Raw genomic sequence first — 27,256 nt, 5'->3', positions numbered from 1 at the left:
ATAGTATAATATAACATAATATAATATAATATATAACACTAATGTAGAGTGATAAATAAAGGCAAGGCACGACAGTTACAGTCTTCACGTGCAAATAGCTATAATTTTTGCTAAAGAGACAAATTCCTAATTCCCACGTTACAATACAATGTAATGATTTTAATTTGTTTACAACTATAATGATAAATTTGCTGAATTAAGTACCTACATCAGCAGTTTTTGTAGTTTGTTACAAAAATTGTCAAAAAAAGACTTTCAGACTGATTTTGATTAATAAAAATCCTTAAGTAAGAGTATCAAAAGTTTTGTGAGCAGTAAGAAAAGTATCTATTAAGTATGTCAAATGACCTTTAGACTTATAAAATGGCTCTCCAGTAACAACATCATCAGTTAAGATATGTCTCCATGGATACAAGTTATAATTTAACTTTTGTCAGTGTCACTTCAAAATTGAATTGTGCTCATATACATTTGCTATAAAAACCTGTTAATGTCAAAATTGGCTCTAACAGATAGTGTATTAGGGAGCATTTGATAGGATTTTATAATATTGTTCTTAATTAATGTTGAAGTAGACCTTTTGTATGTATCGTTAGTACTTTAGCCTTTTTATACTAAGAACTAAGTAGATTCAGTACTGTGCTACGGTGCTTTTGACTATTGGGGAAAGGGGACAACAGTCACTGTCATCAGGTAAGTAAACCATTTCATCTCAAACATCAATGCTGAAGTGGAATAAAATGGTAAATGGTAAATGGCCTGTATTTATATAGCGCTTTCTAGTCCCTAAGGACCCCAAAGCGCTTTACATATCCAGACATCCACCCATTCACACACACATTCACACACTGTTGATGGCAAGCTACATAGTAGCCACAGCCACCCTGGGGCGCAAAATGTAATGTGTTCTTAAAAGAGTTTGCCATCTACACTGTGAAAGGAAGTTTACCAACTTTATATTATTCTTTTATTTATTTCAGTTTTTTGTTATTGTTTTTTTGTCCATATTCTGCATTTAAAACAATTTAGAAAATGATCTATAGACTAACAAAATCTGGAACTTATAACAACAGTAATACATATAATAGCACTGACAGAGACTGATGAAAAAATTGGGATTCGGGGCATTTGAAATAATAAACATTTAAAGGCTAAAGTCTATCTTTATCTATCTATGTCTAATTATTATCTATCTTTAATTAATCTTAGGTGAAAATGTGTGCTTTATTGTTGTATTTCCATTGTGGTATATTAATTATTATTGTTTCCCCTTTCTTAGCCACTTCACGTCGACCCACTGTGTTTCCCCTGATGCCATGTGGTTCTCAGAGCGGAGATATTGTCACTCTTGGCTGTCTTGCCACTGGCTTTAACCCTCCTGCAGTGACTTTCTCGTGGAACAAAGGCGGCACTGCCTTGACAGACCTCATCCAGTACACTGCTGTACAGAAAGGCAATGTTTATACTGGAGTCAGTCAAGTCCGAGTGAGGAGACAGGACTGGGATGCAAGACAGACTTTTCAGTGTGCCGTAAGGCATGCTGCTGGGAATGGACAGGCTTCTTTTCAAAAACCATGTAAGCTTTGTGAAGTCATATTCAGTTAATTTATCTCAGTCTGTTTGACTTATAACAACTTTAAGTGAAAGCGCTGATAATATATTCCAAAGATAAACAATTTTAATTAATGTAAAAGTTTAAAAAAAAACATAGAAGTTATACAAGACCTAATAACCACTGTACTCACGTGTAATACATTATCAAATGCAGTAGTCTTGTCAGTACAAGGCTGTTTTTTTAGTTGTTTTCTGAACCTTTGTCATAATTACTAGTGAGATAATAGTGGGCTGCATGTAGTGATTGCTACCTCTCAAAAGAATAAAAGTTAGTTTTCTTTAGTTCTCTATTTTTTGGGTTTTGATATTTTTTAGGAAATGGTACTGGAAACAAACTTAATTGTAAGTTCACTTTGACCTGCTTGTATTGACAAAAGAATCTGAGCATACCAAGGAATAAGTGTTTCAACTTTTTTTTAAAAAGCCCAATTATATTCAAATATGCTGCTTATGTCAAATAAATAACATAAAAGCAATTATTTATCCTCATCAAATAGCATGACATATTCTTAAATATTTCTTTTCTTCTGGGTTTAGGTTAATTGGTGATTCTAAATTGCCCATAGATGTGAATTTGACTGTGAATGATAGTCTGGATCTGTGTCTTAGCCCTGAGATAGATTCATGACCTGTACAGGGTGTACATTGACTGTGGCCCTAAGACAGCTGGGAAAGGCTCCAGCACCCCAGTGGGCCTGAATTGAATAAGTGGAAGAAAATGGATGGGTGGATTTCTAAATTTATGAATAGTAAATAAAGATAAATACTTGCATTCTGTTGCATAAATACATTTGTGTACATCTTTGTTTTTCAGTGGTGTTTAAGCAGAATCCAACTCTTAAAGTGATTTCCTCTCCTGATGTGGACGGTACCTATACTGCCTCCTGCTTTGCCAAAGAGTTTGCACCAAAGACACATGCCATCAGATGGCTGAAAAATGGAGCAGACATCACCAGGAAAATAGATCTGATCAGTACAGTTTCTGAATCAAGAAAGGCAGATGGAAAGAAAGTGTACAACGCAGCAAGTTTTCTCACAGTAAATTCCAATGATGTGAATGAAGATACTGAATTCACTTGTGTGTTTACGGGAGGCCAAAGTGGATCTTTGAATAAAAGTGACAGAGACAACACACAAGGTGAGTAACTGACACTTTTCTTTAAAAAAAAAGTAATAACATTTGTCACTATGATTTTGTAATAAGACAAAGTATGGCCATAAAACCAGGTAAGCCTTATATTAAGTCATGTAGAAATTATTCTTTATACTTTAATTCAGTTCTAATGTACTGACATGAAAGTGTTAGTAATGTATTTTAACAGTTACACCAACATTTGAGGGGATTTAAATATAATGCAAAAAAATGTAGAAGCAGTTCAATGAGCACTAATAGCTAATAAATTGAGGCGTGAAACATTCACAAAGACTTGTTGGTTGTTTATGTGCAGCAGTAGTAATTACTAGTAAAGTATTACTGCACTAAAACTAGTGATTTTTACTTCTGAGAAGGATTAGAGTTAGTTCTTGATAGTTCACTATTTTTGGTTGTTGTTGTTTTTGGAAAAAAATGATGGTAGAGGCTGACTTCATTCCTAGTACATTTTGAGTTGCTCATGTTATAAAATAGCCTGAAAAACATCAAAAAAATATGTTTTTCAGCTTAAAAACACATTCAGTTCCTTCTTGCATACACACATTTATGTACGTCTTTTTTTTTCAGTGGCGTTTAAGCAGAATCCAACTCTTAAAGTGATTTCCTCTCCTGATGAGCACGGTACCTATACTGCCTCCTGCTTTGCCAAAGAGTTTGCACCAAAGACACATGCCATCAGATGGCTGAAAAATGGAACAGACATCACCAGGAAAATAGATCTGATCAGTACAGTTTCTGAATCAAGAAAGGCAGATGGAAAGAAAGTGTACAACGCAGCAAGTTTTCTCACAGTAAATTCCAATGATGTGAATGAAGATACTGAATTCACCTGTGAGTTTACGGGAGGCCAAAGTGGATCTTTGAATAAAAGTGACAGAGACAACACACAAGGTGAGTAACTGATACTTTTCTTTAAAAAAAGTAATAACATTTGTCACTATGATTTTGTAATAAGACAAAGTATGGCCATAAAACCAGGTAAGCCTTATATTAAGTCATGTAGAAATTATTCTTTCTACTTTAATTCAGTTCTAATGTACTGACATGAAAGTGTTAGTAAAGTATTTTAACAGTTACACCAACATTTGAGGGGATTTAAATATAATGCGAAAAAAATGTAGAAGCAGTTCGATGAGCACTAATAGCTAATAAATTGAGGCGTGAAACATTCACAAAGACTTGTTGGTTGTTTATGTGCAGCAGTAGCAATTACTAGTAAAGTATTACTGCACTAAAACTAGTGATTTTACTTCTGAGAAGGATTAGAGTTAGTTCTTGTTAGTTCACTATTTTTGGTTGTTGTTGTTTTGGAAGAAATGATGGTAGAGGCTGACTTCATTCCTAGTACATTTTGAGTTGCTCATGTTATAAAATAGTCTGAAAACATCAAAGAATAAGTTTTCAGCTTAAAAACACATTCAGTTCCTTCTTGCATACACACATTTATGTACATCTTTGTTTTTCAGTGGCGTTTAAGCAGAATCCAACTCTTAAAGTGATTTCCTCTCCTGATGAGCACGGTACCTATACTGCCTCCTGCTTTGCCAAAGAGTTTGCACCAAAGACACATGCCATCAGATGGCTGAAAAATGGAACAGACATCACCAGCAAAATAGATCTGATCAGTACAGTTTCTGAATCAAGAAAGGCAGATGGAAAGAAAGTGTACAACGCAGCAAGTTTTCTCACAGTAAATTCCAATGATGTGAATGAAGATACTGAATTCACTTGTGTGTTTACGGGAGGCCAAAGTGGATCTTTAAATAAAAGTGACAGAGACAACACACAAGGTGAGTAACTGATACTTTTCTTTAAAAAAAGTAATAACATTTGTCACTATGATTTTGTAATAAGACAAAGTATGGCCATAAAACCAGGTAAGCCTTATATTAAGTCATGTAGAAATTATTCTTTCTACTTTAATTCAGTTCTAATGTACTGACATGAAAGTGTTAGTAAAGTATTTTAACAGTTACACCAACATTTGAGGGGATTTAAATATAATGTGAAAAAAATGTAGAAGCAGTTCGATGAGCACTAATAGCTAATAAATTGAGGCGTGAAACATTCACAAAGACTTGTTGGTTGTTTATGTGCAGCAGTAGCAATTACTAGTAAAGTATTACTGCACTAAAACTAGTGATTTTTACTTCTGAGAAGGATTAGAGTTAGTTCTTGTTAGTTCACTATTTTTGGTTGTTGTTGTTTTTGGAAGAAATGATGGTAGAGGCTGACTTCATTCCTAGTACATTTTGAGTTGCTCATGTTATAAAATAGTCTGAAAAACATCAAAGAATAAGTTTTTCAGCTTAAAAACACATTCAGTTCCTTCTTGCATACACACATTAATGTACATCTTTGTTTTTCAGTGGCGTTTAAGCAGGATCCAACTCTTAAAGTGATTTCCTCTCCTGATGAGCACGGTACCTATACTGCCTCCTGCTTTGCCAAAGAGTTTGCACCAAAGAAACATGCCATCAGATGGCTGAAAAATGGAACAGACATCACCAGCAAAATAGATCTGATCAGTACAGTTTCTGAATCAAGAAAGGCAGATGGAAAGAAAGTGTACAACGCAGCAAGTTTTCTCACAGTAAATTCCAATGATGTGAATGAAGATACTGAATTCACTTGTGTGTTCTGAGGAGGCCAAAGTGGATCTTTGAATAAAAGTGACAGAGACAACACACAAGGTGAGTAACTGACACTTTTCTTAAAAATATTTTTAACACCATAAACATAAAAGTAACACCATAAAACCAGGTAAGCCTTATGTTAAGTCACATTTAATCAGTTTATCTTATGTTATTTAACTTATAACAAGTTTACATGAAAGCACTGTGAACATATAGCAAACTAAATAATTTGATTGAATTTGCACATGAATGCACAGGCTGATATTGTTATAGTCTGTAAAACTATATATCATTTAATTTCCTTTTCTTAGGTTATCTGAATTCTACATACATCGCGTACATGATACATTGCTACAGTACCCTTATTTAGTACGAATTTTCTGCAGCAATATTTCTTATAAAGTATTACTGGGCCACATTTATTGATTGTTACTTCTAATAATTATAAGAGTCACTTATCTAGTTATTCTCCAGTTTTTGTGTTTTGAAAAAAAAAAAAAAACATAGTAGAGGCTGACTTTATCGTAAATGCACCCCAAGCTACAAATAATCTCAATACAAAGAGGAATAAGTGTTTGAGCTTACAACCAAAACCTAAATTTATTTAAAAAAACAAACAAACAAACAAAAAACATAACCAACATTAAAGCTAATATTGTTAAGTATTTCAAAATTCATAATTGTTTATACACTTTTTGGAAACACACACACACATAGTAAGGTGGGATGAGAAAAAGAATATATCTAAGCAGTGTTGCTCATGAGTATTAAGCTTTGGCACATTGTCTTTTTTTAATTCTTCACTCATACATTGTAAGTCCTCTGCGCCTGTCTGAAAATCAGTATTGTTGCATGTTGTGTTTCTTTCCATCTGTCTAAATAATCCTCGTCCTTTTTGACCTTTTATCGTCTCCCTCCACTTTCACTGTGCATTGATAATTAACATAATTAACATAAATATTAAATGTGTGTTTGCTTGCCAGTCAATGTATATGCAGAAGTGAACACTGAAGCTCTGCAGTTCACTTATTTCCATTTGTGACTACAGTAATCTAATTTTCTTTTGGACATTGTGCAAAGTGCTAAGTAAAAGTAACTGAGCACCGGAAACTTGTTTATACAGAAAATCCATATAGTATGAAGATTGTAGCAAATTATTTATCTCAGCTTCTGCATATATATATAAATATTATTCCCTGCTTCTGCATACACATATTTGTGTATATCTTTGTTTTTCAGAACAATTTAATAAGAATCCGACTCTTAAAGCGTTTTCTTCCTCTTCTGATGAGGATGATACCTATACTGCCTCCTGCTTTGCCAAAGAGTTTGCACCAAAGACACATAACTTAAAATGGCTGAAAAATGGAGCAGACATCACCAGCACAGTAGATCTGATCGAAACAGTTTCTTACTCAAAAAATGCGGCTGGAAAAAAAGTGTACAATGCAGCAAGTTTTCTCACAGTAAATTCCAGTGACCTGAATGATCAGACTATATTTACATGTGTGTTTACTGGAGGAGAAGATGGATCTTTGAATAAAACTGTCACTTACAAAAAGAACCAACAAAGTGAGTAATTGATTAGTTTTCTTTTTTTTAAAAAAGATACATTTATTTTTTTTAATATGGTTTTGTAATAATTTTGCTCACTAACTGTTTTTTGCTTCATTACTCAGGTCCTGGTTGTGTTACATCTAATGTGAAAGTAGTAATCAGTGGCCCCACAACTGAGGACATGCTTGTCCGTAAAAAAGGAACTATAACATGTGCAGTCACAGTACAAAAAGATGCACCTCAAATAACCTGGGAGGATGAGAAACTAGGGGACATAGCAAGTAACCCAGTCACTAAAGTCGAAGACAATGGGAATACATACGTGTCTAAGCTTGACATCACCTATGACGAATGGACCACGGTGGTAACACGCTTCTGTGTTGTTCACCACTCAGATTTAATTGAGCCTTTAAGGGAACCTTATAAAAGGGATTTCGGTAAGAAAAATACTCTGAAACAGTATTTAGTCCTTATTGACATCTTAATATCAAAGACATTACAAGCCCTGCTTCTCAGTGTGTATGTGTATGCCTGTGTGTGTGTGGATTTAATTTCCTGTATTATTTTGGTTAATTATGCTGGTTAATGTATGTGTGGCACAAAGTCTCATGTTGTTTCATGCTTACAGGAGGAAACCCTCAGCGCCCGTCAGTGTTTATGCTCCCTCCTTTAGAACAAACTAACAAAGCAGAGGTGACCCTGACTTGCTTTGTGAAAGACTTCTTCCCTAAGGAGGTTTTTGTGTCTTGGCTTGTGGATGACGAGGAAGCAGACTCAAGTTATGCTTTTAATACCACAGAACCCATTGAAAACAATGGATTCTATTCTGCTTATGGCCAGTTATTTGTCAGCCTTGACCAGTGGCAAAGGGATGGTGCTGTCTATAGCTGTGTAGTGTACCACGAATCTGTGGTTAACACAACTAGAGCTATTGTCAGGTCCATTGGGTACAGAACATTTGACAAAAACCGCATTGACCTCAACATGAACATCAACCAAGACTCCAAGTGCTCGGCCTTGTAGATGTTTCTCATGTCTCTGTCTGCTGTTTGTTGTTTAATGTCTGTTGCTTGTGATATGACATTGTGTTTGTGTGTTTTAATGCAGATTCAAAATAAAAAAAAAAACAGTTTGCAACTCTGTTGATGTTCATTATATGCAGTTCATGTCTTCATTTAAATCATTTTGTGAGCTTTATGTTTGTTGTACAGTCACAGTGCTATCCTAATGTAGACAGTAGCATGTTTGGGTTATTTATACAATGATGATAATATAAAAATGTTTTTAACATCGAATTTCTGTTAGAATAATACAACATCACTAAATTAGGTATTCAGGGAACAGTCTATGTGTATTTAATATGCAGATAGTTCAGTAACACTGCTTCTGTGACTTGTCTTTGTGTGCCTGTGTTTTGTCTACTGGGTCTTGCACCCCTTAAAAACTGGTGACTGCTTAATAAAACCCTTTAAATCTCCCAGCCAAGGCTTAAATATAGTAATTAAACAATACTGAAGACTTTCTAAAGCAAGTCAGAAGTCAGGATTGTAGGTCTGAAAGGACATGAAATTCTATTCATCTTTATGGGGCACTCACTCGACCTCTGTCACCTTATTTTTTTTTCTTTTCTGTTGTTATAAGTTCCAACTAGGTTGACTGACTATGAATCTGATATAGCATATAGAGTAAAAAAAAATATGTATTTAACAGAAAATAGATAAAATCTATAAGTTAGTATCTTACAATGTGTGTTTCAAAGTGGGTTGTGAAATGTCCAAATATTTGACAGAATAAATTTTGTTCATCTAGATCTTTTCGTCACGGACTCTCTGGAGCTTCATCACCCTGGACTATCTGATGATAACATAGCAAACGTAGCCATCATCTTCATCCTTCTCTTCCTCATCACTCTGCTGTTAATCTTTGGAACAACTGTTATCAAGGTAATCAGAAATTTATGTGCTAGCATTGTGTGCAGATTTAACTCAGCAATGAGCACTTTGACAGATTATATTTATCAAGCAAGCAGCTATGATAGAAAAAACTAAAACTCATTTAGCATTCTGCATTTTAACCATGAGTCAGAATAACTCAAACTTTTCAAATTATTGTAAAAACAACTAAAAAATGCTGATTACAGGAAAAAAAACACTGTATCTATGCACATTAGAAGCATTTATGATTATGTCAGTTTAATAAACCAATGTGAGATTTATTTAATACAATAAAAAAAAGGAAGAAAAAGGTTCACGTTATCCCAGTGAGGGATTAGCTACTTCACAATTCAGCTGTTGCTGTGAATTTAATTATCTTTATACAGTTTTTGCTAATATCATATAAACAATATATATCAGCTAAAATTCAGAGTGCTGAAATTGTATAAAAACATAATTTAATAGATGAATGTTCAAGGGCCAACTGATATCATACTGATATCGCCCTACTCAAAGATCTAGCTGTATGGACAAAGACAAGGGTTTTAAGTCAGAAGTCAGAAGCAGCAAGTGTAATTTCTATTACACTGATGTTGGAAGACCATAAAGACAAAATCGTTTCAGATCAAAATGAAGCTCTTTCAAAATCAGTGCGGCATGTGTGGTGGATTACAATATTTAAGATATGGTGACAAAAGTGATTATCAAACTCATTAAATTGTGTGATATTATGTGGAATAATCAATGCCAATGTCAAAACATATAAAATATGTTCATATCTCTGATTTAAACCAATTTTATATGTTTCAGTTAAAAGAAAATTACACTACATAATGTTACCATTTGAGTTCATTTTTCTTTATGTCCCAGTGTAGCTTGTATATCCCAGTGGTTTATGTCCAGATGACAAGTTTCTGAATGCCTTAATCAATCAAATGCATATTATTGAAAGTAAATTAATTTAGAAATTATCTTAATACTGTGTAACAATCTGTTATAAGCAGCTTTGTCTGCAACTGTTAGTTTGACTTCCTAAGTGTATTTCAGCTGATATTAAAGTAGTGTTCCTTCTAAGTTTATTCAGCAACTATACTTAACCAACTATAAAATGAACGTATAGCATTATAAGTTTCCTGTGTATTGATACATTTTTTGATATATGTGTAGCAATTTAACTTCATGCATAAACACTATTTATAATGAAGTAGTGGTGAGCAGTATGAAATAAATCCTTTTGCTCTAAGTTCACTATTTTTTAATTTTTTTTAACAGGTCAAATAAAACAAATGGGCTGTGAAAGGACCGTTGTGTGCGGTGAAAAACATATTTCTCAAACATTTTTTTTCATATAATCTCATACTATCATGTAAGTAATCGCAACTGCCTTTTTTTAAACTGCAAAAGCTTTATCTGTTTTTAAAAATAAATGTTTTAATGAAGATAAAATTGTCTTTCTCTTGCATTATTTTGAAGTTGTTTACATTATCTGAAGGTTGATCTGTAAAAGTTGAATGTATTTTAAGGATTATTTATATGTATTTAATATTTTGTCCTTTTTTAAACTCTCTAATATACAGTTCTGTTCATCACATCCACAGCACCTGGAATCAGCAGCCCGTTCTATACCGAATATGCAAAGTAGTAGATTTTACAGTTGGTTACATTTTACTCTATTATTAGAGGATTTGAGAACTAAAACCTTTGGCAAAGTCATGAGACGTGAAATAAAATTCATGTGGTGCACATGCAAACTGACATGAGAAATTTAAATGTGTACTTGGTTTCGCTTACTAGCATAACCGCACCTCACACCTGGTGTCTGTGATGCTCCGTTGCTCTTCTGTATTTTGGTACTTTTTTGAGACCCGGGTGTTACTCAATGCTTCCGCTTGCTGCTTGCCCTGATCACTCTGCCCTATCATGCATAACAACTGTGCAACAGACTTCCTGCCCTATCTTCACCTGACACAGCAACACCAAACAATGTCAAATTATAACTCTGCCATCTAGCCTAAAGACAAACACACTACACTTAAAACTGAAATGAAACAGTTCCTCATTTACCAAAATCTGAAGGTATGTATAACTGAGATGACATCAAGTTTTTTTCTTGTTGTGTTAACACAAAATATTTATAAATATGCAAAGTCAAACTAATCTTTTCTCTTTCTCAGTACCACGGATTGTCTCGCCAAACATCACATTGTACCCAGTCTGGGATGGGGAATTTGGAATCTCAGCAGTAAGGCTCATCTGCACATTGAGTGACTTCTTTCCAGACAAACTTACTTTGAAGTGGGTATGGGATCAACAACCACTGAATCAAAACAAGGCAAGCACAAGGAAGCTACAAAGTTCAGAGCAAGGGAAGAAAACCTTCAGCCTGAGCAGCGAACTCAAGCCAGATATGACAATGTGGGCAAAAGGCTCAACTTTTACCTGCATGGCTGATCACAATGGCGTTGAATATAACAGAACAATAAACATTTGTCACAGTAAGTATGTAGTTACTGACTCAAATCATATCTATAAGACATTAAGAGCAGTCTTTAGATAAAGTCATGTTTTATTAGCTTATATATTTATGTGACGATTTCCAACTTCAAGACAATGTCAGACTATTGAATTTTTACTTTTCCATTAACAGCTCTTTCAAGCTCCCCTCCCTTCATTCATGTGGAGATTCCCAGCTTCAAGACTGTAATGACATCAAATAACGTGCAAGTAACATGTTTGGTCCACACTGACTTTAATGCAACAATCACCTGGCTGATTGATGGGAAAGCCACGAAGGAAAGAGTAGACATAGAGAAAAACACAACTCATATAAACAGTAATCTTAGAGTTCTCTCGACTCAATGGAAGAAAGTGAAGCATGTAACATGCAAAGCAGAGCATAAGTGCTTCACATCTGCTGAGAAGACCATAAATATTGCAGGTAAGTTGATACTACATCAGGAAAATCAGACATCTTATGACCAAAGAGCAATTGAAATAATTATTTTGCTTTATTTCATGATATTATCATCCAGGTTCTCCAGTTAATACTCCACTGGTAGAGATCAGGCGATCCCTTCCAGATCTCCTGAAAGGAGAAAGTGCTCTGTTCGAGTGTGTCATCAAACAACTGTCCTCACGTGACCTCTACGTCGCCTTACAAGTCAATGATGAAGAAATACCTGAAAAAAAATATTATAATTTTGCTGAAGGCCCGGGCCTCGTTTCAATCAGTAGTCAATTCACTGTCCCTAATAGGTACTGGAAGAAAGACACAAAATTTACCTGCAACGTGATTCAAGGCTTTTCCGAAACTTTTCAGTCAAGGTCCACCGGCTATATTTTTGGTGAGGAGAGCTACTCTTGTTTCCCTTAGTGCAAGCTGATTTCTCTTTGTTGTTTTATAGTTTAATGGTTTCTATTACATAGACTAATTGATGCATTTATTTGTGTCTCTTTAGTGGACCCATCCATGGAGCTTCTTCTGGTCCCCAGTAAAGGTTCAGGATCACAGACTCTTTCATGCTCTGGATGGGGCTTCAACCCTAACATTACATGGTTGACTGACTCTCAGCAAAGATCTCCATCAACCAGTGATATCAGCATGGGTGTAGATGGACGTGCCCGAGTGACCAGTCAACTTGTAATTGATGATTCTGAGTGGAAAACAGGAAAGATCTTCACTTGTGAAGTGTCTGACAGGTCTCTGAACAAAATGGTCAAGAAGGAAATGAGCCTCTGCTCGGGTAAAGCTATCACACAAGGAGCCAACTAAATCTATAAAATATCTGCTTTCTAGCAGTACGGGAGATGGTATATTTTATATGGATTAATTTACTTCAGATTTGGTCTTGTTATACAATTCTTTTCTTTTTTTTCCTACTTTTCCATTAACAGCTCTTTCAAGCTCCGCTCCCTTCATTCATGTGGAGATTCCCAGCTTCAAGACTGTAATGACGTCAAATGAGGTGCAAGTAACATGTTTGGTCCACACTGACTTTAATGCAACAATCACCTGGCTGATTGATGGGAAAGCCACGAAGGAAAGAGTAGACATAGAGAAAAACACAACTCATATAAACAGTAATCTTAGAGTTCCCTCGATTCAATGGAAGAAAGTGAAGCATGTAACATGCAAAGCAGAGCATAAGTGCTTCACATCTGCTGAGAAGACCATAAATATTACAGGTAAGTTGATACTACAACAGGAAAATCAGACATCTTATGACCAAAGAGCAATTGAAATAATTATTTTGCTTCATTTCATGATATTATCATCCAGGTTCTCCAGTTCATATTCCACTGGTAGAGATCAGGCGATCCCTTCCAGATCTCCTGAAAGGAGAAAGTGCTGTGTTCCACTGTGACATCAAACAACTATCCTCACGTGACCTCTACGTCGCCTTCCAAGTCAATGATGAAGAAATACTTGAAAAAAAATATTATAATTTTGCTGAAGGCCCGGGCCTCGTTTCAATCAGTAGTCAATTCACTGTCCCTAATAGGTACTGGAAGAAAGACACAAAATTTACCTGCAACGTGATTCAAGGCTTTTCTGAACCTTTTCAGTCAAGGTCCACCGGCTATATTTTTGGTGAGGAGAGCTACTCTTGTTTCCCTTAGTGCAAGCTGATTTCTCTTTGTTGTTTTATAGTTTAATGGTTTCTATTACATAGACTAATTGATGCATTTATTTGTGTCTCTTTAGTGGACCCATCCATGGAGCTTCTTCTGGTCCCCAGTAAAGGTTCAGGATCACAGACTCTTTCATGCTCTGGATGGGGCTTCAACCCTCGAATTACATGGTTTTCTGAGTCTCAGCAAAGATCTCCATCAACCAGTGATATCAGCATGGGTGTAGATGGACGTGCCCGAGTGACCAGTCAACTTGTAATTGATGATTCTGAGTGGAAAACAGGAAAGATCTTCACTTGTGAAGTGTCTGACAGGTCTCTGAACACAAGCGTGACCAAAAATGTCAGTCTCTGCTCAGGTAAAGTGAAAATAGTATAATTGCCATACACATGAAGAACATAATAAGACTATTTTTAAATGTAAAATTTGGATATCAGACATTTTATAACTGCTTCATGGTTGTTGCATATTCTTTTAATTTATTTATATATTATTTTTTTATTTTTAATTAATTTTATTTTTTTTATAGCAACTCCATCATCATCACACCCAGTTGGGGTTTATGTCCGGGGACCACCACCACAGCTAACTGAGAACAAAGGACATGTGACTATTACCTGTCTTCTGGTCGGCCCTAATCTTAATGATTTCTCCATCACCTGGAGAGTAGGTGGCAACAAAATTCCTGACCATGATGTCCTTACTAATCCCCCAGTGAGTCACAGCAATGGGACAGAGACTCGACAGAGCTTCCTTAATGTGTCAGCAGAAAATTGGGATGCATATAAACAATTTTCTTGTGAAGGAAAACATCTATGTTCCAGTCAGGGCAATGTAGACCATATAAGCAAAAGCAAAGGTAATGTTAGAAATGTAACAAATCTTTCTAAACTTCACGTTCCTCTGGTTGTGACTGTATTTTTATGGTTCTCTTCCTTTTGTGTTTTTCAAGTCCTCCGTCGGCCAACAGTGAAGATAATGCAACCAACTGCCTCTGAACTTTCTAAGTCTGACATCCTAACACTTGTTTGCCTAGTGTCTGGATATTTCCCTGCTAACATCATAGTGTACTGGGAAGAAGATGGCCAGACTCTCCCATCCTCGCATTATGTTAACAGTCCTCCATGGAAATACTCAGGGAGCAGCTCTTACTCTGTGAGCAGCAGACTAAACATATCCAAAACTGAAGACAAAAGGTCTACGTATTCTTGTGTTGTCAAACATGAGTCATCTAACGTGCCCGCTGAAGCTACTATAACTGATGTGTTTGGTGAGCTGCCGTTTAGCATTTAATATTTACCTATTCTTTCCATTATATTCATTTTAACAAACTGATTAAAATTGATTGACTGATTGCTAAAAATGTTGTGGATATCTTTCCAGCCTCAGTGATCTACAGCCAGCCATCAGCCTACTTGTTTCAGGGCTCTAATGAACTTGTGTGCCTGATCTTTGGCTTCAGTCCTGTATCCATTAACATCACTTGGTTTCAAAATGGAGACACAGAACTGCTGAACTACAACACTAGTGCACCCCACAGAGGCCCAGATGGAAAGTTCAGTGTCAAGAGCCACCTTTACCTGTCCCAAGTCAAATTCTTACCTGGGGTGGTCTTCACCTGCAGGGTGATCCATGCCAACACCACCCTGTCCCTGAATATATCGAAACCAGGTACTAGATCATTCACTGATTGATTTTTTTTCTTGCACATATAAGGTCCTATTAAGTAATGTGAAGGACATGTAAAGTCCATTATTGTTCCAATCTCTTTTCAGCTTCTTTGTTAGTATAATAATGCCAAGTAAGTGATAAATAACCAAATTTATAAATTATTCACAGATACGCTGAAATATTGTAATATATTCGACAACATTGTGCATGCTGATGTGAATCAAGACACAGCTGAGGAAAGCTGGAATGTGGTTTTCACCCTCATTGGTTTTTTCATCATGGCCACCATATATGGTATCATAGTTACATTATTTAAGGTAAGCACTTGTCATTTTATTGTTTAAAAGTAAGATTCCAGTCTAGCTTTTCATTTGAACCATGAAGATTATTATAATTATTGTTATTATTATCTATACAAGGAAGACAGGGAGCATAAAAATATGTACATGCACAATCATTACAGTATGATGCTGTGATGATTTATATTGTGACACACCATTCTAATCTGACATTCCAGTCTGTATTATGTCTATGTAGGCTTTCAGTCATCCATGTCATGATAGTCTAAAGAGATTGGAAAGAAAGCAACTTGACTTTTTTAAGTTATATGAAGAGGTTTCGCCTCTCATCCAAGACATTTTTTCAGTTCTAAAACCAAACGATGGAGAGTCCCCGGTATTTAAACCTTGGCACAGGTTGTCCTTTACCAGCATTGCAAGAGTTAGCTTTAAATCTCCACCTAAAGGATAAAGATCACTCTTGGCAGTGTTGAGATCACACCAAGTGCCTAAACCCCCACTCACATCTTCCCTCAGGTGACCTCAATAGGTCATATGACTGGGTGAGGTCTCACAGTGGTTTATCAAAAAGCTCTGGTGATAATTACTTTTTTCACACCTTGGATCAAATAATGAGGCACATGGCTAATATGGGTCAATGACCCTCTTAAGAGACAACACTCACTAGTGTTTAAATACCTGGAACTCCCCACCATTTGGTTTAAGAACTCATGAAGTCATTTGAAGGAGAGGTGAAACGTCTTCACAAAACCTAAAGGAGTCCAGTTACTTTCTTTCTCAGCTTCTAAGTCTGTATTATGACATTCCACTTGGTGCTTAGTTGAACTTTCAAATATAACAAACATATACGATTTTGGCTATTGAATGAAATACGTGTATATGTCACATAGATGTTGGCACTCAAAGTCCTCTGTGCAAGCTTTAGGGAAATATTAGTCCACTCATCTAGGAGCACATAGTACAATAATAATGATAATAATAATAATAATAATAAAATGTTGTTGTTTCTATTACACTTTTATTTATTTCAAGACAAAACAATACAAAGTTGTCACTAAAGGATTGCATTTTCTCTCTCATTTTTTCTTTCAGACTAAATGATGATGTTCACAGGACGGCTCCTGTGTTATGACTGAAATGTGGAAATTCTGGGGGTTTTAACAGCACCTGTCCTGACTAGTTTGAACATGTAATGCTTTGTGTTTCCATTGTTACTAATTGCATTTTTTATGCTTTACAATTTTTGGCATTTGTGTTTTAGTTTTGTGCTAGATGTGACATGTATGTAAGATGATGTGAGAAAATGCATTAAAAATCAATAAAGAAAACAAATAACTAACTACCTTCAGTTCTTCTTGAATTAAGAAAAATGCTAACTTACCTCACAGAATACAAGTAATGACACATACTAATATAAAACTGTTTATCTTTTAGAAAATTGAGTTGTGCACCATCATATTGCATTACTTGGATTTTCCACAAGAGTGAGACAAAGCTCCATGTGTAGTAGCAGCAATGTGGGTGCCACCTCTATGTGAAAATCTATGCTGCTCATAATTTAAAGATGCTGACAGATATGATGGGAAGGCCGTTGTGTTATGAAGAGGTGCATTCATTTGAAAGCACAAAGAATGTTTTTGTAACTCTTCCTCTTTCCAGACATACACAGAGTCAGTGTAAATCTGTGAACTCTGTCTTTGAGTGAAACCCTAGAGTGTGTTTCCATGTGCATTTGTGTACCTTGTGGGTTTGGAGGAATTCACATTTGGGGGGGATGACACAAAACAAATTAAGGCTTACTATTGGTTACCTCTGAAATGATCTGGCAGTGTGTTGCCCCGATTGGCTGAAGACCCTGTGGCAACCAGCCCAAATCTGTGATGCTGTTGCTGATGCCAGTCATTCTGCTGCCAGTCTAAGTGGCAAGGGCTCAGCAGCAAGGAAGCAGGGCACCATGCCCAGCAGAGTGCCTGACAGTGTCTCCATGTCTGACACCCCCACCAAACAACCTCCCCCCAGGTGCTTACCTGAGCCCTTCTCTGTTTCCTTACATACCAATGATGAATTTAAACCAAACATCCTACATGAGCTAATAATCCACCAGTAGAATTCTGGTTAGTCTGAGCAGGATGCAACATTAAGTGATGTGTTAACTGACAATCAGTGCAGTGGTGAAAAGAACATAAATGCTCTGTTCATTCAAAGGAGAAAATAGACATTTGTCTTTAAAAGAAATGAAGTCATCTAATGATTCAATTATCAAGCAGTCTGTGGTGCAGACTATCCTGTTTCCCCTATGAATGCACTTCTTAATAGGGGAAATAACAGTATTTATTATTCTAAAATGTATAAATGTATATATTAAATTGGATTGTAGGATGGATTCTCAAAGCGCTAATTTGAAGACTATGTGAGGGAATGTACCCCCAACATTACCCAAACCACTTCCCTTTATCCTGAAGTCTTTGTGTCTCAGTATTTTATCTGCCCTTGTTATTGATGCTACAGCTTTGTCTTTATTCAAGAAATCCCACAGAGTGTTTTCTCTTATGAAAACAAATGATGACTACAGTAAATAAAGTAATTTCATACCTCAAAACATCACAGTGACAAAAATATGAATCCAGAGGCCAAAACACAATCCAACCATGAAAGCTGCATCATGTCAGGGACCTTTCCCCCATTAAAACATGACTGGATCATGTACTGGAGGAAGCAGATTGTTAGGATATGTGGTCCAACAACAGTGTACCACTGCACTCTAGTGGATGTAATAATTATGGCATTGGAAAAAATAAAGCTTACTGCAAAGTAAGATGATGTCACAAGGAGTCCCATTGTCTGCACAGAGAAGTGGTCAGTATGGATGATTGGGGTTTAGAAACACAATAAATAAATAAATGAAATAAAATCATATCACAGGACATTTTCCACTTCAAACTAATATTCAACATGGCTTTGCCTCATAACCAAGTCTGCTTCTGATTTTTGCATTTCAGTTTTTTTAAGGTCATGTAGGAACAAATTACTAATTGCTGAGAGTTTCCAGGTATACTGATGCTCTGTTTAATCTGTTTAAGTCACAGTTATTATCAAATTGTAGTAATGCGTGTGAAGGTCCCAGTGTCCAAAAAGGAGAAAATACCTTTTTAGTCTAAAAAAAGAATTTAAAAAAATGCCCTCCTAAAAGCTATCACTATTCAACACTGGTCATAGAAAACAGAAACAGCAACAGGTTTATTGTGACCACTGTAGTCACACTGACAAAGAGTCAAAGTTCCAGGTCACGTTTTTCTTTAACTTTAACTTGCAAGGATTTCAAGAATTTCTTGAATGAGTGTTCATCAAAATATGAAGAACAAAAACAGATTTTTAGTTTTAGTCTCCTTTTCTATTTAATAGTTATTTGTTCTATTATGAGTTAGCTAACATAAACTAATGTAAGTCTATAACCAGCAACCGACCAACGAGGTGATGTAATGTTCTACACTGACACAAGTTGGCACTAAATATGTTCTAAAAACGTTAAACACTTCTCTCTTAACTCAAGCTTCACAGACAGTGTTAAATCTATGTCCGTTTTTTGACAGCAGGGCTCCCTGGTGTGAATCAGCCTTTATAGTTGTAATGTTTCATGTTTTCTTTAATGACTTCTGAAGTTTAGATTATTTCTCTCTTATTAATCATTCTGAGTTAACTTCAATCATTTCTACCTTGAAACCATGATTATGCCTTTTAGACTCCATTCCTACAAGACTGCTCAAATAAATGTCACCATTAATAGTGTTTAAATTCTAAATGAGGTTAATCTGTCTGTATTAAAAGAGTAGATACTACAGGCTTTTAAAGTGGTGGTAACTAAACCATTACTTAAAAAGCCCTTACTTGATTCAACTGTCTTATCTAATTACAGGCCAATCTCCAACCTTCCTTTTATGTAAAAAAAAAAAAAAAAGAAGGAGAAGAAGAAGAAAATCATGAACGAGTAGTTGTAAAACAGAAAACTAATAATCTCCAGATGAGGATTAATTTGAAAAGTTTCAGTCAGGATTCAGAATTCATCACAATACAGAAACAGGAAGTTATGAATGATCTTCTTATGTGCTCTGACTGTGGACTCATCTCTGTGCTTGTCCTGCTAGACTTTAGTGCAGCAGTCCATAACACTGACCACAATATTTCACTCCAGAAATTAGAACACAATGTAGGTATTAAAGGCACTCTGCTGCTGTGATTTGAATCATATCTATCTGATAGATTCCAATTTAAGCATGATAATGAGGAGTCTTTCTCAGACACAAAAGTTTTTCATGGATTTCCTGTGTCATGATTCAATAAATTTTCACATCATGCACACATTATTATGCTTTCCTAAACTTTATTAAGTTAATATTATTAGAAAATAGTGCAAACATTTTTATTGTTATGCAGATGATACCCAGCTCTATACAGAGCAACCCCTCATTCAACAACTGGAGTTTCCCCTTCAGAACTGCTCCATGGACGACGAATGAGAACAAAGTTACAGGTAATGGATATGCCTGTTCCCCAGACAGAGAGGCATACCATGTGCGAAAGAGTTAAGAATAAGCAAATGAAAATGAAAGAATACACTGATGCTCGCAGACACGCCAAACCGTCCAACTTTCAGCCTGGTGACAAGGTATGGGTTAGGAAGCCATGGAAGGTAAAGAAAGGCGAGTTAAAGTTTTCTAAACCAAGGGCTGTCATGACAAGGAAAGGACCAAACACTTATTTGCTGGATGATGGAAGGACCTGGAACGCCTCACATTTATCGGCTCTGTCAGAGCTGAACACAGGTACTGATTCTGACACAACAATGGACTGTCATAAACCAGGAACTGATCTAGCATCTAACTCTGAGTCTGATAGTAGGCTTAGGCCCACCAGGATGAGGAATCCACCTTGCTGGACCCAAGACTTTGTCATGGGAAAGTGAATGTTATTGAGTAATGTGAAATATGTTAAACGAGTACTAGGTGACATACATCAGAATGATGAAGTCAGGTTCACATAAGAAATCCTTGTTCAAAGGGGGAAGATGTTGTGTCCACATACTATTGCATTTGTTCTGTAGATGCATTTACCAGAAGTGCTAGAGGGTGCTAGTATCTTGTTGTTGTTGTGGTATTTGGGAAGAAGAAAAAAGGAAAAAAAATTTAAAAAAGGAGTTATCTCCGGTGATCCTCTGTTCCTACCTGTGTGTGTGTAATGCCTGCTGAACTAACACCACACAACACAATCATATTCAAATATGCTGCTTATGTCAAATAAATAACATAAAGCAAATGTTTCTCCTTATGAAATAGCATGATATATTATTAAATATTTCTTATTCCTGGATTTAGGTTAATTGGTGATTCTAAATTGCCCATAGGTGTGAATGTGAGTGCGAATGGTGGTCTGAATCTATGTCTTAGCCCTGAGATAGATTCATGACCTGTACATGGTGTACATTGACTGTGGCCCTAAGACAGATGGGATGGGCTCCAGCACCGCAGTGGCCCTGAATTGAATAAGCGGAAGAAATTTGATGGATTTCTACATTTATGAATAGTATGTAAATTGAAATTAATAATTCAATGCTTTTGCATACATACATTAATGTACATCAGGAATCCAACTCCTAAAGTGATTTAAGCAGCTGCGCGCTCCCGCGGACGGTAATCACGATCACTGTCTAGCACAACACCTGGAGCTCAGGGGGCAAAACAATCAAGTGCTGCTGTTTGACTGAGGAAGAATAAAGTAGTCGTGGTAAGTCAATCACGTGACCACTTAAAGACAAAGCAACAAGGTGATATATACCAGTTTTTAAATTGTGTGGATAGGCCACGTAAAACCAGAGTCGTGATAAACAAGATATACGCGGCGTTTTTTCCTCAATAGTTTCGCCACGTTAGCGCTAGCAAGCACTCTCTGCTTATGGGCAAAAAAACAAAACAAAACAGGGGAAGTTTTAGGAGTGACGGCGAGAGAGAGAGAGAGCAGAAAAAGAGAGAGAGCGAGTTTTGAGATGTGAGATTTGTGACGTTTAGCGTGTTTGGAGTGTGTAGTTAATGTGTTGTCTTGTGTAGTTAGTGTGTAGTGTTGTGGATAGTTTTGTGTTGTGTGTTAGAACAATGAGGCGACTGCTGTCTCCAGGTAGAAACAGCAGTGATACACCTGCTGCTGTCAGACCTGCAGGTATCAGGCTGTGATGTTCTCCTTTGTAGTGGACACAAAATATTTTTTTGGAGTGGCACAAATAATTTGTGTGGCATCTTATTGAAGAACAGCTTAATGTTCTGTAAATAGTTTGAAATGGTTATTTAAAAAATCAAGGTAAATGGATGCAAATAAATTTGTTGTTTGCAAAACTTGTGCATAGGATTTTAAAATTGACAATTAATATTTGCATTTGAAGTTATGAAATATGATTCATTAAACATGTTTATGGTTGTTACAGTAAAATATAACTTTTTCTACTCTGATTTTATGGTTTTTGTCTGATTTTAGATCAATTCTGGTTATACAGTATGACAAAATGAGAACATAACTGTAAATTCAGGCACGCGAGGTTGCGCTAAAAAGAATGATACCGAACAAGGCAAAGTAAACAGTTTTAAAGGTAAAATGTGGAGGGAAAATCAAGAGTAGTAAAAAATGGCCAATTATACCCTGGGCGCCAGAGGGTTAAATGTTCTTTTTTTTTTTTTTAAAGTAACGCAATAGTTACTTTTCCAAGTAATTAATTACTTTTAGAATATTGTAACTCAGTTACTAACTCAGTTACTTTTTGAAGAAGTAACTAGTAACTATAATTGAATTACTTTTTCAAAGTAACTTGCCCAACACTGGTTGGTAGTCATGTTTTCTTACACTAAGAACTTATGTTAGAAACGACACCAGCTAAAAGGTTATAGTTTTTTTAGTCCTTATTTTCATAATAATAGCATTAATATGTGGATCTTTACAAATTAAAATGCACCAAACGTATTTTAAATGTTATATATTAGACTTTATTTATATGTGGCACACCCAAAATGCGTGGCCACTTTTGTGTTAATCATCTAATTTAATTTATTTAATTTGTTTATTTGTTATTTTCTGTGGCTATGAATATTCAAAATGATTTTGGTAACATGACCAATTTATGCAGTATATTATTTTGTCACATGGACTGTACAGAAGGACAGAAAGATGGAGCAACACCTCAGGTGGAACTATTATTTCAAGGCAGGTGCACCCCAGTTGCTTTAGGGGGATGGACTTCCGCCCACTATTCAGATGCAATCTGAGAGGCAAACCGAGTGCACTGTGTCGTCATTGCTTCTGAACTTTACCTGTATTTGCAGGGATTTCTTCTTTGTTATTGTGGCACCATTCCTGGGGCCTGTAACATATAGTTAATTTTTACTTCAAATATATTTCTTTCCAAAGTTAAAGTATTAAACCTATATACAGTCAGGGGGTATTTTCAAACTTTCAAAGGACATCCTTTCGGGTTAATATTATTATAACACACAGGAAGCAGTCTTCACCACAACAGATGTTTCTGCATGCAGTTAACAAACTGAAACTTTGGACTGACAGCAAAAAGCTCAGCACTGATAGTTCTTATTAATATATTGGACAAAGCAGGAGAGATACAGTGTTTTTATGTTTTTATAGCCTGAAAATAAATATTTCATCAATGGCATTTCCTTATAGAATAGCACATCTGAACTGAATAATGCCTGAGTAAAGAAAAATCATAATTAATACCAATTCAAAATGAGTATGAGTACCACTAAGAGTATGCCGACCATCAGGCATGTAACCAGGTCCTAAGTCTCAGGCATGTTATTTAAGAAAGAAAGCAAAATCATTGCAGATTTTTTTTTCACCTAAACTAAAGTGTACTAAAGTGTCCTAGCTAAAATAATAAATAAAAAACTAACATACCAATAGTGTACCATCAGGCCTTTTTAATGGTTCAGTTATTTATATGAAGAAAGAGTTAGCTGTTAAATACTTACTTGACTCTCTTGTTTCTATGTATGTGTGTATGGACAACTATATTTTCAACTAGAACTGAACGCCCAGAGTTCCACTCTGCCTCAGGTGGGAAACTTCAGGGAAGCAAAAGAGGGAACAAGAAAGGATGAGAGCAAACTGGAGTTGTAGCCGATGCACATCTGCAGGGCTCAGCTGACTCCAGAGGAAAGAAGAAGGACGCTTATGGTTAGTGAGTGTTTTTACTGTGGGCAACATGGACATCTCATCAACACCTGTCCAGTGTGCCCACAAGACATGGCCTATATTATTTCTCCACCCAGCACTTGACCAGTTGTAGGCTTCCTCTGGCTTTATTATATATATTATATTAAATATTATTATTATTCACTGGAGTCATTTTTGTTCATAACACTATTTGTAGTCTACCGCTTCTACCACAACAACCACCATTGCCCACCAACTCACTGTCTCCCATTTATCTATGCTTCCTTCTGTTTATCATGACCTGGCGAAGGTGTTTCAAAGGGATTTATGTAATAAGGTACTTTATTACTTTAAATTCAATTAAAAGAAAAAAGAAAGACACAAAAATGCAAAACTAGATTGCAGAATTGCACATGGAAGCAAAAAAAAAAAACAACAAAAACAAAAGAAAAATGCTGCTTTTGTAATTAGTGGCTTAATCTTTAAGCATCTGCTCCAAATCTTTTCCAGTCTTTTTTGAGAGAATTGAAGGTTCATAAACCACATTTGTCATTTTGATCTTCAAGCTCAAGTTTTATTTCCTTACCTTTTCCTGCACTGTGGGTCTAAAAGGAGTTGATGATCTCAACATGATCAGGTTAGATTCACTATGCAGTTTGCCAAAGCATAACAGAGTGTGCTTTCTGTCATGTAAAATCCAGCAGGTAACATGCAAGAAATACTCAAATCAATTTAAATTATTTAAAAGAACATACCTCATTCTCAATCAGAGCAACCTGTGAGGCAGATTTATACTCAGACATCACACTTAACTCTTGTTAAGTTCTTAACATTATGAATTATAAACTGATTATAATGTGAAAGACAAGAGGTTTCATAAATGTGGAAAAACTGAGATATATTGTTGAACTTGCTGTATTTTTCTTCAGGCATCTCAGACTGTTGCTCATCAAATTACAAATGTTTTTTTTTAGATTGTTACTGTCATGATTCGGCTGTGTGCCAGCAGGAATTGGACCCAAACGCAAACTCACTGGAGACTGGACTGAACTCAAAATGGCAGCTTTTATTGCTGAACACAAAAACTCTACAAAATCTAAACTGGGAAGACTCTAACAAAACACACAGGGAGCTACAGGTAGAAACACACAGCATGAGGGAGAACGCGACACAGAACTGAGGGAGAGGCAGACATAAATACACAGAGGGTTAACGAGGGAAGTGGGAGCACACGGGGAAACACAGGTGACACTGATAATCATAACAAGACACAACAGGAGTGAACGCAACACTGACAGGAGACTGTCAAAGTAAAACAGGAAGTGCACAGAGGTTCAGACAGGAGGACAGAGAACACGGGGAGAGCACAGACATAACGGGCTGGGTAAAACATGGAATAAAACACAAGGAGAGATGAGGGCTCACAGATACACAGAGGGCACACAGGGGGTAGGAGTCACAAGGGGAAAAACATAAGGAAACAACGTAACAGAGCAACTCAGGAAGCATGGCCTAAATAAGGAACAAAATACATGAAAACTAAGAATACTGGGCCAACGTGGCCCAGGACCATGACAGTTACAGTCTTTGCAGTATAGGCACTGTGTATGAATTGCATGACTTTGACATGCTGATTAGATCAAGACTTACAGGTAATGCACAGTACTGTAGTTTTGGAGAGAAGAGGAAACAAAACTGAAAAATCTGTCACACAGATTTTCCAATTTTATACAGTTTGCAAACTGTTTTCCTGCAAAGAGACCCTGAAAAGATTAGCCTGGGAATGTCTGACAGCAATGGCCCCCTTTCAACCACCATATGATTTAATAAAAAGGAAGCTACTCCAGCAACCCCCGACAAAGCATAGTATCTTGAAAAGATATTGAGGAAACATATTCCTGCTAAAGGTGAAAGCAACAAATGTGTTTAATAACTTGAGGGAAAAACTCAACAAATACAACTAGGCTATAAAGACAGAGATACTAGCAGTTGGTTATGTGCGACAGATGACTCCACTCAGCATTACTGGAGCACTTGCTAGCTACTCTCATTATGACTGTAAATGGAAATTCATGATGCATGGTAAACATGGTAAAAGATTAAGCAGGTGGTTAATGGTGTTCTATAATTTGGTCATTATCTCCACTTGCCTTTCTGAACAAGTTTCTTCAAGCTTCTTCAAGACACATTGTTCTTTATCAGTAACATTAACTCCTACTGAATTTATCATCTGGTTGCTGTAAAAGCAGGAGCTGCCAAAGGGTCTGATAAAGAGGAAGTGTTTACAAACTGTTAGCAAGATACCTAATTTTATATAACCCAGACCACAGGAAATGGATGTCTCAAAGGAAAATGCTAATAAAGAGTACACTGGGAATCATTTTGTCTGTGAAACCTGATTCCTTTGGTTTAAATTAAATACGTATTTGTATTGGAAACAGACTCTAACAGATCACTGTGACAGCTATGGCTATTTTGACTACTGGGGGAAAGGAACACAAGTCACAGATTTTATAAACTATAAAACACTGTTTAATTTGGCATATTTAGAACTTGGAGGTGGCTGTTTTTGTATGTCGGATATGTTGAAATATTACACTGTGAGGATGCTTTTGACTACTGGGGAAAAGGCACAGTGGTCACGGTTACATCAGGTAAAATTATTCATTTCTTTCTCTTAATGTTAAGATTTAAATTTAAAGACTGTGATGTTTTTTTTAAATAAATAGTGTTTTTCATACTAATTTCTATAGTATTACAAGTCTATAATCTGTACCCTCGGTTTATTCTTTAATGGTTAAAACTTAGGTATTATTTTTAAGAATTCAGAATCTCAATTTGCAAAAAATGAGAGTATTCCAGATTTTTTGGTTATCGTAAAATAAGATGGAAAAATGCAGAAAAATGCGAACAGGTTTTTGTGTTGAGTGGTAAATAATACTTTAGATTGTGGCCATTTATTGACTACTGGGAAAAAGGTACAATGGTCACTGTCAGTCATTTCCAAAGTTAAATGATGTCACCAAGTAATGCCATATCACAGAAGTTAGTTTTTGTGACAGGTGTGAAAACACTGTGATGGCTGGGCTTTTGACTACTGGGGGAAAGGTACAATGGTTACAGTCACATCAGGTAAGGTGATCTAATTCTTTCACTTTAACTCTAAGATTTTCATTTAAATCTTGATATTTTTTTTAAAGGAATATTGTGGTTGTGAGAAAATTCAATACCTTCATTTGTAGACTGCTGAGGGATAAATGTCTTATAATTTACAGACTTGGTTTAAATGTTGGTGGTGAAAATCAGCTTTTGTTCAGTCTTTTGAATCTCTATATATTAATTATAAGGAGAATATATCAGATTGTAGATTGTTATTAGATGGAGCGTAAGGTTTTTATAAGCAGTTGTCAGTAAGTTGTTAGACTGTGACTACGCTTTTGACTACTGGGGAAAAGGCACGACAGTTACAGTCTTCAGGTGCAAATAGCTATAATCATTGCTAAAGAGACAAATTCCTAATTCCCACGTTACAATACAATGTAATGATTTTAATTT

At 36.0% G+C, this 27,256-nt stretch overlaps 2 protein-coding genes across 3 annotated transcripts in view; both read left to right on the top strand.

The window, feature by feature from the left end:
- The window catches only part of LOC116328182, a 38,259-nt gene extending 21,436 nt beyond the window's left edge, over positions 1-16,823 (top strand). The window contains exons 1-13 of one of the 2 annotated variants that reach the window (XM_039611181.1): positions 10,171-10,970; positions 11,069-11,389; positions 11,542-11,832; positions 11,927-12,238; positions 12,353-12,637; positions 12,789-13,079; positions 13,174-13,485; positions 13,600-13,884; positions 14,056-14,385; positions 14,479-14,796; positions 14,910-15,197; positions 15,366-15,514; positions 16,589-16,823. In XM_039611181.1, the coding sequence (XP_039467115.1) occupies positions 11,302-11,389; positions 11,542-11,832; positions 11,927-12,238; positions 12,353-12,637; positions 12,789-13,079; positions 13,174-13,485; positions 13,600-13,884; positions 14,056-14,385; positions 14,479-14,796; positions 14,910-15,197; positions 15,366-15,514; positions 16,589-16,597 (2,958 nt within the window). In that variant the 5' untranslated portion in view covers positions 10,171-10,970; positions 11,069-11,301 and the 3' untranslated portion in view covers positions 16,598-16,823. Of the gene's footprint in view, positions 1-10,170; positions 10,971-11,068; positions 11,390-11,541; positions 11,833-11,926; positions 12,239-12,352; positions 12,638-12,788; positions 13,080-13,173; positions 13,486-13,599; positions 13,885-14,055; positions 14,386-14,478; positions 14,797-14,909; positions 15,198-15,365; positions 15,515-16,588 lie in introns of those variants that run through there. The other variant, XM_039611182.1, reaches the window with a different exon arrangement.
- The window catches only part of LOC116316800, a 130,514-nt gene that overhangs the window by 2,285 nt on the left and 100,973 nt on the right, over positions 1-27,256 (top strand). Inside the window, 4 exon segments of the mRNA XM_039611128.1 lie at positions 1,280-1,576; positions 2,429-2,752; positions 3,335-3,658; positions 4,234-4,557. Of these exon segments, the coding sequence (XP_039467062.1) occupies positions 1,280-1,576; positions 2,429-2,752; positions 3,335-3,658; positions 4,234-4,557 (1,269 nt within the window).

Source organism: Oreochromis aureus, linkage group 4 (genome assembly GCF_013358895.1).
Source record: "Oreochromis aureus strain Israel breed Guangdong linkage group 4, ZZ_aureus, whole genome shotgun sequence".
NCBI classification, from domain to species: Eukaryota; Metazoa; Chordata; class Actinopteri; order Cichliformes; family Cichlidae; genus Oreochromis; species Oreochromis aureus.
The sequence above is the reverse complement of the archived record's forward strand: the minus strand, read 5'-3'. Positions and strand labels throughout refer to the sequence as shown.